An 8,601-nucleotide genomic window follows, 5' to 3' on the forward strand; every position below is an offset into this window, starting at 1 on the left:
TGTGTGAGAAGTTGGTGCCGCGGGTGCTCTGGATGATGTGGGTGCTGTGGGTGCTGGTGCTGCTGGTGCTGCATACACTGTGGAGAACAAGGAGGAAAGGAGCATCCTAAATTAATCGCTGAAATACTTGGAACTCCAAACCAGTTTTGGGGACTCAATCAGTCCAAAAAGTTTACTAACTCGGAATTCTTTTGGTCGTGCTGCGAGGCCTGCTGCAAGTGTCTTTAGTGCTGCGTGAAGCTTGGAGTGGTCTTAGTGCGAAGTTTCATCCCAGTTGCAAGGGGGTTGCATTATCGCACTTCAGGAGATGGTGGTGAAATGTGGCAACAGCGGTAATTAAATCTTACCACTTTATGGCAAGCATAAATAATAGTTATTTTAGGAAATACAAATATTACGGTGTCTTTCAAAAAGTTCTTTTTCACAAGTTGAGTAAAAGTAGTACTGTGAGTGAGCAAATACTATGCATTCTATCTGTAAATTTGAGTCCTCAATGCTCAGTGAGGTACTGAAGGTACCGATAGCTTGCAAATTCCTCTGATCTGTTCTCTTCCCTTTCTGGGAAGACTAGGGCAATGCATATGACTGGAGAAAGTTGTGAGTGTCTCCTTCAGAGAGAACAGAATATGGGGATGGGATTCACCTCATCTATTTTGATGTCTTAATGGTGATGACGACAGTAATAGAGACATCTAGGCTGTCTTTATTGTCAGAGGTACTCCTAGGGCATGATTAATTTTAGGATGAATGCCTAAAATCGATCATGGGAATCACTTTCTAGAAATGCCTTTTTGTAGATAGCCAAAATTAAGTCAGCTTACTCCTAAACAAAACTATCACTTATATTGGTGCTTCAAAACACCTTGAGGCTGATGGTCAGACTGATACTTGGTGGCAGAGATTTGATTCAGATGAAGCTGAATGTGGTAGGGAAGTAACTCAGTGAACCAGCTGCCCTAAATTTCTTTGAAACTCTTGAATCTGAGCATGGAGAGGAACTTGTGGTCATGCTAGTGGTGATAACTTCCTGCTGGCAGGTAACTGAATGTTCATATTCTGTTGTTAGACCTGTGGGCTACTTCCCATATTACAATAGGAGCAGACTGTCAGGTGTTGAATAGCACTGTGAGGCACCGGTGTGCTTGTCGCTCGCCTTGCCTCACTGTGGCTCATTCATCTTTCACTGAGGGACTCATTCCAGTGACCCTGCTTTATCATAGTTATTCTGAGAAAGCTGCCGGAGAGCACTTCATCTTTTTCTTCCTTCTTATGTTTCAAAGTGTTTGTGGATTTGTAAGGAAACATAAGCGGCAGTACTGTGAGTTGATGATAACTAGCTCCGTATCCCTATGTTCAGCTGAATTGAACAGAATTTGAACAACTACAAATGTTTCTGGCCTTGCTCTATATTTGAGAGGATGCTGATAGATAGAAATAATTCATAAGTTATGTCCACGTTTCTTATTATCATGTATTTCCTCTGTTTTGATATAGCTGAAATACAAAAAGATGCTTTTCTGCATCCTTTTGTTCCTAGGAAGTTAAATGGTAGCATTCTTCTCCCCAGTTTATATTGCTGGAACAAGCTGTCATGAGCTAGAGCAGAATGCAATGACATGAGCAAAGGTTGTTTGTACTTTATGTTTTTTTTTATGGCTATGAGTATTTTTTGATCATGTGATATTGGTCTTTGAGTCTATAAAGCCTTAAGTGATCGGTAATTTTGTCTTCTTACAGACCACTTTCATCATATAGCATTGTAAGCACAATTGTAATTAGTTAAGGTGCTCAAATTATAATTCCTGTCTGTATAAAGCAGAGTAAATTGCTAAAATGGTATTTTCCATGAAGAACCCTTAATTTTGTAGTCTAAATATGGTATCTCTGAGTGCTTGCCAGAACTTTCTTGGTTATCCAAGAGAAGATGAGGGGGGAAATCAGACTCATAGAATCATTTAGGTTGGAAAAGGCCCTTAAGATATGATACAGGTTGGCTATATGTAGCAACAAAACCACTTTTGTTGTAGTCAGTTATTTGAGGCTTGAGGGTGTAGATGTGCCTTGGACTTAAATTTTGTCATTTTAAGTGTTGTTTGTACATTCAGATGCAGAGTAGGATTTAGGCTCCCTGCCCTTCATTAGCACTCCTCTTCCCACCATGTAAAGCAGCCATCTCCTCCAGTAATAGCAGAGCTGTATTCTTTCCAGATTTTATAACTTAATAAAAGTGCGGGAATCCCAAAACACAGATGTACAGATGCTGTCTCTACTGCCCTTTGTGGATGCTTTCTGTGGCGGTTTTTTCTTTGTTTGTTTTTTAAAAAATACTTTTCCACTCAACCAATCCATAATTATCACATTTTGGGGTTTATAACTGTGCTTTGTTATTAGTTCAGTAGCATTAGCTGGATCAGGCTTGACAAAACATAAAAATAAAATGACAATGAAAATAAACTCATAATTTTTTCACTGGCTCTCCTAATGTATTTGTATACCCACTGAACAGAAGAAGTGGCAAAATTAACTACTACAGAATGTCACAGGACGGAGCCCACTCAGAAAGCTTTTAGTCACAAAGCATCTTTCGGGTCTTCCTAAATAATTCAAAATGTATTTTTGTGCAGTGCTAGTGCACTGCTAGTGCACTAGTACCTGAAGAAAACTCTCTGACTGTTAGAATCAAGTGAACCTCGCAGAATGCAGTATTCAGCAATACTGATTTCTCGTGCATTACAGGATCAGCCTGTGCAAACAATGGAGTTTCTGCATCGCACTGCATCCATATCTTGATTAGGCTAGGATTTCAGAAATCTGAGGACTCAGAAAATTGAAAAGCTGTATGAAGCTGTAACGCTCCTATAGATTGAGATGTTACAATAAGTTGATAGTGCCACAATAGTTAGCAACTTCTGGTTTCTTACAAAAAGGCCATTTTTTTAAAAAAGAGAATATTGTTTCAGGAATATTATTAATCTTATATTGATTAATTGATGAATTAGTATTAATACTTGATCTGTTACATTTCTGCTGGCCTTTGTGAAGTATGTGTGAAGGATACGGGCCCAACTCAAAGAGGATGATTGAAGGGCATTCCTAAGATCTAACAGAACCATAGTGAGTAAGGGTGTTGGAAACTTGAGACCAGGCCTGGAGAGACAGTTCCTCTCACAGTACTATGGGAGAATAACTGTAGTGGCAGCCCAGCTTGAGACAGTTTTTAGCATAAATATTAAGGATCAGATTCTCCACTGTCCAGAACCCTTCAAAATTAGTCTGTTCAAAATGGTGCTAGTAGTGTGCATATTCTTCATGTGTGAATAACGTATACTGATTTTTTTTTGTTAAGCGTAAATTACTTCTTACTATGAAATACTTCCTGCAAATCCTTGAAGATGAAGTAAAATACTTTCTTCCTCCTTGTCCTCATAGATTGAAGATCTGAAGAAGATAAACCATGAGCTAAGGCAACATGTCATACAGCTGCTTGATAAGAAGCAAGTGGTGGAAAGTCAAGTGGATAGGTTCACCTGTAAAAATTATAATTCAGACATATTCTGCAATATAACAAAAAAGAGAAAATACAGACATTCAGAAGTTACTTTAAAGTATTAAATGGATATTTATTTTAATTAGATATCTGCTTCATGTTCATTTTGAAGAGTATGTTTATCCATTTTACACTGAAGTATCATTCATTACGAAAGCTCTATTTCAGTGAGTGCATTCTCTCATTTTTGCACATGCAGGTTATTTTACAAACAGAAGCTGAAATAAAGCAAGGGAAGTCACCTTCAAGGCTTGATACCTTTATTAAGACATTGGAAGAGGACAGAGACTACTATAAATGTGAGACTGAGAATTTGCTGAAGGTATCTAGAAACACATTTTCAAGTCCTAAGCGAACCTCTACTTGTGGCAGCATGTCAAAAAAATTTTCATCCATCCAGGTGAGCTTGGGAAAACACTTGGAAAAGGAGGAATGCATTTTTTAAAATGTTGGTTTATCTTATGCTAAACTACCAAAGCCATAATTACCAGGAAGAAAAAAACTAATTGATTATAAACAGAAGGATGCATAAGATAGGAATGGGCCAATAATGTGAACGTAACTACCACTTTACACTGCATGCGTGTGTATCACTTTAGATGGTTACTGACAACTGCTTACATTTTAGGTAATTATTAACATCATTGTCAGTACCATTTGTGATAGACATTTGCTGCTCAAAATAATGTATTTCAGGGTATTTAGTGTATTTTAGAAAATGGTACGTATATGTGGTCTCTAATACTAAGAAATATATATGTACAGTCTTGACTGTCTAGCGGTTACTAGGTTGAAGGCTTATTAAATCTTTTATAGAAATTTCCAAACCAGATATAATAAGAAAGCATATCAAGTGTTGTTTCTCTACTTCAACCTTTTATCACCTTATTCTTTAAGGGAGTGAGTTCTTATCCAGAAGTTTTGAAAATATTGAGAGAACGTGAAGAAATTAAGTCAATGCTGAAAAAATATGAACGCCATGTGGCAGAAATTCAGGGTAACTTCAGAGTTTTAACAGCTGAGAGAGACAAAATCGTCAATCTTTATGAACGGGTAATTTTGTTTATATTTGTATGATTAATTAGAATAACTTAGGGTGATGTGCAAGGAAAAAATCCTATTTTTGTTTTTGTGTAAAAAAGAAAAAAATGCAAAGCGTTTGTTTAAAAAACAGAAAAAAAAGTCATGGAAATTCTGTGATTTGAATCTGTCAGTTAAATACAAGTTTGTAAATGCTGTCCTGAGTTAAGAATGTTTTCCTGAATCGAATATATTCACAAATCATTACTTCATCTTTGATATTGCACAGTTTCTGGGATGCTCTGCATTACCAGCCATATGCCACAGTAACATATTACAATATCTATTCCATCTTTTTGTTATGCTGCTGTTTTTAAAAACAGGCACAGGAAGAGATTTCCCGACTTCGTCAGGAAGTTATCAAATGCCCCAGGACTCCTAAAAGTACTCTGACAGCTCAAGCTATGTTAAGACATGTGGAGATAGAAAGGGATACAGCACAGTCAGATTTCCGAAGGATGACTACAGAACGTGATAGCCTCAGGGAGCAGTTAAAGGTTTGATTTTCCCCCCCTTCAAGGTTATTTTAACATGAAAACTACTTAATATTGTAATTAAAGTTGCTAAAGATTTCTGTTCTAATCCTGAGAGTTAATTGCATTACATGTCTGTGGTGAGTTCAGACTTGTTCTATGTGTGATTTTGTTGTTATTGTTGTTACTTGATACAGATTTCCCAGGATACTGCATTTAATGAAAAGGCTCATTTGGAACAGAGAATTGAAGAGCTAGAAACCACTATTCAAAATGTAAGGGAAAATAGTTATTTTTGGAATTTTAAATGTAATACAGGTGATGTTCATGGTTAATCCTGCAGGACCAACCTGGCTGCTTTCTATCAGGAAACAACAGGCTGAGAGCAGTGGGTGTCATTTACCAAGGCTGTAGCAAGGCTTTGACATTGTTACCCACAGTGTTCTTGTATCCAGGCTAGCATGTTATGTATGGTCTGGATGGGTGGGCAGCTAGCTAGGTGAGGGAAAATTTGATTGGATGGTCAGTCTTATCAAGTAGTAGTTAATTTGGCCTGGAGACTGTTAACATGGAGCACCACAGGGGTTTGTTCTGAGGCCTGTCCTGTTTGATGTCTTTATCAGTGACCTGAAGGAGGCAACAGAACGTGTGCTCATAACGTTTGCAGATGACACCAGATTAGGCAAAACTGTTGATATACTCAAGAGCAGGGTTGTCATCCACAGGGACCAAGACAGGTAGGAAGAATGGACAACAGGAACCTTATGAAGTCCAACAAGGATGAATACCAAGTTCTGAATTTGGGAAGAAAAGCCACTGGCACCAATAAAGGTTGGGGACCAATGGGTTTGGGAGCAGCTCTGCTGAAAATTCAGGCCCTGGAGGCCCTGGTGTACAGCAAGCTGTACATGAGCCAGCAGTATGCCATGGTGGCAAAGAAGGCCAAGAGTGTACTAGGCTGTGTGAACAGGACACAGCCAGTAGCTCAAGGGAAGTGATTGTCCACCTTTACTGAACGCTCATTAGACCACACCTGGAATACACTGCATTCAGTTTTGCCATCACGGTACAAGAAACACATTGCCAAACTGGAGTGAGTTTAATGGAGGGCTCCCACAATACTTGGGGCTGCAACACTTTTCCTATGAGAGGAGGCTGGTGGAACTGGGCTTGTTCCACCTGGAGTAGAGGTGGCTTAAGGGGGACGTAAGTCCTACCTGCCAGTACTCATCAAGAACTCAGAAACAGGCTTTTCACAGCAGTGCATGGTGGAAGGATGAGCAGCAATGGGCATCAGTTGAAACGAGAAGGGTTCAGGCTGAATACAAGGAAATACTTCATTTCCATGAGGACAGTCAAGCAGTCCCCAGCCTTGGAGATTTTCAAGACCAGACTGGACAAAGCCCTGAGCAACCTGACCTCAGAGCTGGCCCTGCTTTGAGCAGGAGTTTAGACTAGAGACCTCCTGGAGTCTATTCCAATGTGAATTATCTTATGATTATATATCGTTAAGACCTGACGCTCCAAAACCAAAAGTAGTTGTACTGTTCTGGCAAGTCCTATTTAATATGGTTTAAGTTACTTGTGTGTGCAATTGTTTGCTAATATATAGCACTGAAATAGAAAATGAAAACATTAATAAAATTAATATAAATCTTAAATATATTTACAGTGTTGATAGAACTTGGGTTTTAAATAGATTAACATTGATTTCTGTAGTGTACCTCCCTTCTAGATCTTGTGGTTATAAATTCTGGTTCATTTTCTTTTTCCCCTTCAGCATTTTAATTCCTACCAAGCTTATAAGTATAGTTCCAAGGATTATAATATTAAACTGAGTGCATCTGTGATGAAGAATACACTGTAGGCTTAAATAGCTCTGAGTACTCCGAGTAGTAAATTAGCTTTAGTCACACGCTTGACAAATGATGTGCAGTGAATATGTGGAATAGTCCTGTTTAGGTACATAATCTTATTTCTTCAGTTCATTTGGTACCCTTTGAGGGCGATACATCAATATGAAATTATGGCACTAGTATTGAAAAAGTTACAGCATACCAGAGGCTTACTGACTTGCTCTTCAGCGGTCTGACCTTTGGTTATAGTAACACAGAAATTAGTAGTGAAAGAATCAGTAAATGAGGAGAGGGATGAGGTGAGAATTTTTTTACCTTAGAAGAGCTGTTTCAAATAATTTAGAGAGGACAGTTCTTTAAATGTTAAGTGTAAGCATTATAATAATGAAACACAGCTTTCTTTAAACTGGAGATTTCAAACTATCTTTGTCCGTGCAAGAGTTTCTGGACCCGTTCTTTGTTCTATGTCCAGACCTAAAGCCCTCATGGTGGTAACTTGGTCATATAGTGCTTTATGCAAATGTTTTACAGTGATTTCTCTACCCAGTTATCAACATAGCTATATAACTTAGTAGAGGCCTAAATCCATCATTGGTAGTGTTGTATCCTGAACTGCGATTTCTCCTTTCATACACTAATAATAATGTTTTCTGTTATGTTGTTTTGCACTGAAAACTTCTTATGTTGATCAATGCCAAACATTTTTCCCCTTGGGCATAATTACCAACCTAAAATTTACTTTAATAAATGAAAATGTTCCCAGAGATCTGAAAGACAGGAAATTGATTGTCCTTCAAAGGAAGTGAAAATCACATTTCAGCTCTCTGCCAACTACCTTCAGTAGACTTGGAGTCAGGCCCTGAGTAAATGAGATACTTGGACATTTCTCCTTCAGTAAAAGATTTGTGCTAAAAACAGAGTAGAATTTGAATTAATAGGAGAAATTCTATGTATAAATCAGCTTTTTTCGGCTTTTAATGTTTATTTATATTTATAGTTAGATAGTGAACGGTTAGAACAGATGTCCAAAGTGGCGCTAATGAAAGACACCATTGATTCTCTGGAAACTGAGATGAAAAGATTGGCAAGAAGAGCACTGGACTCTGAAACTCAGCTGAGCCGACAGGAAGCTGAATATATTTCACTTAGGTAAGTAAAAGTATATAATTGCAATAGGTTGACGAGTAACATCAGCCTATGTTTGGTGGTTTTCATAACTGTTACATAGCTCAAAGGGAAAGGAATTTACGATAGTTGTTCTTATGAGCCATTCTTCTTTTTGGAATGAAACTGTTTTCCTCGTTGCTTATTTATATGTAAATGTTCTTGGCTTGTTGATATTATGATATGCTGAAAACCATCTTCAGTGAAAAAGTAAAATTCACCCTGACTTAGGAGCTTTCTATTAGGAGCTGCAGGGATTGATGTTTTTTGGTAAATTGCATATGAATTAATTTTTTTTTTCATTTTTGTTGTTGTTTTTATAGAGGCAAGCAAACACACATAACCTAATGAGTGTCACGTGTAGTTAGTTTCAAACATCCTTTCATAGAATAGTTTGGGGTTGGAGGGGACCTTTAAAGGTCATCTAGTCCAACCCCCCTGCCATGGGCAGGGACATCTTCAACTAAATCAGGGTGCTCAG

The 8,601-nt window shown here is 38.0% G+C and overlaps 1 protein-coding gene across 1 annotated transcript in view; it reads left to right on the plus strand.

Moving 5' to 3' along the window:
- The window catches only part of TSGA10 (testis specific, 10), a 74,604-nt gene that overhangs the window by 4,962 nt on the left and 61,041 nt on the right, over positions 1-8,601 (plus strand). Inside the window, 5 exon segments of the mRNA XM_009323739.1 lie at positions 3,747-3,918; positions 4,449-4,600; positions 4,951-5,124; positions 5,298-5,375; positions 7,954-8,105. Of these exon segments, the coding sequence (XP_009322014.1) occupies positions 3,747-3,918; positions 4,449-4,600; positions 4,951-5,124; positions 5,298-5,375; positions 7,954-8,105 (728 nt within the window).

The sequence above is a fragment of the Pygoscelis adeliae genome, unplaced genomic scaffold (assembly GCF_000699105.1).
Source record: "Pygoscelis adeliae isolate BGI_AS28 unplaced genomic scaffold, ASM69910v1 Scaffold50, whole genome shotgun sequence".
Lineage (NCBI taxonomy): Eukaryota > Metazoa > Chordata > Aves > Sphenisciformes > Spheniscidae > Pygoscelis > Pygoscelis adeliae.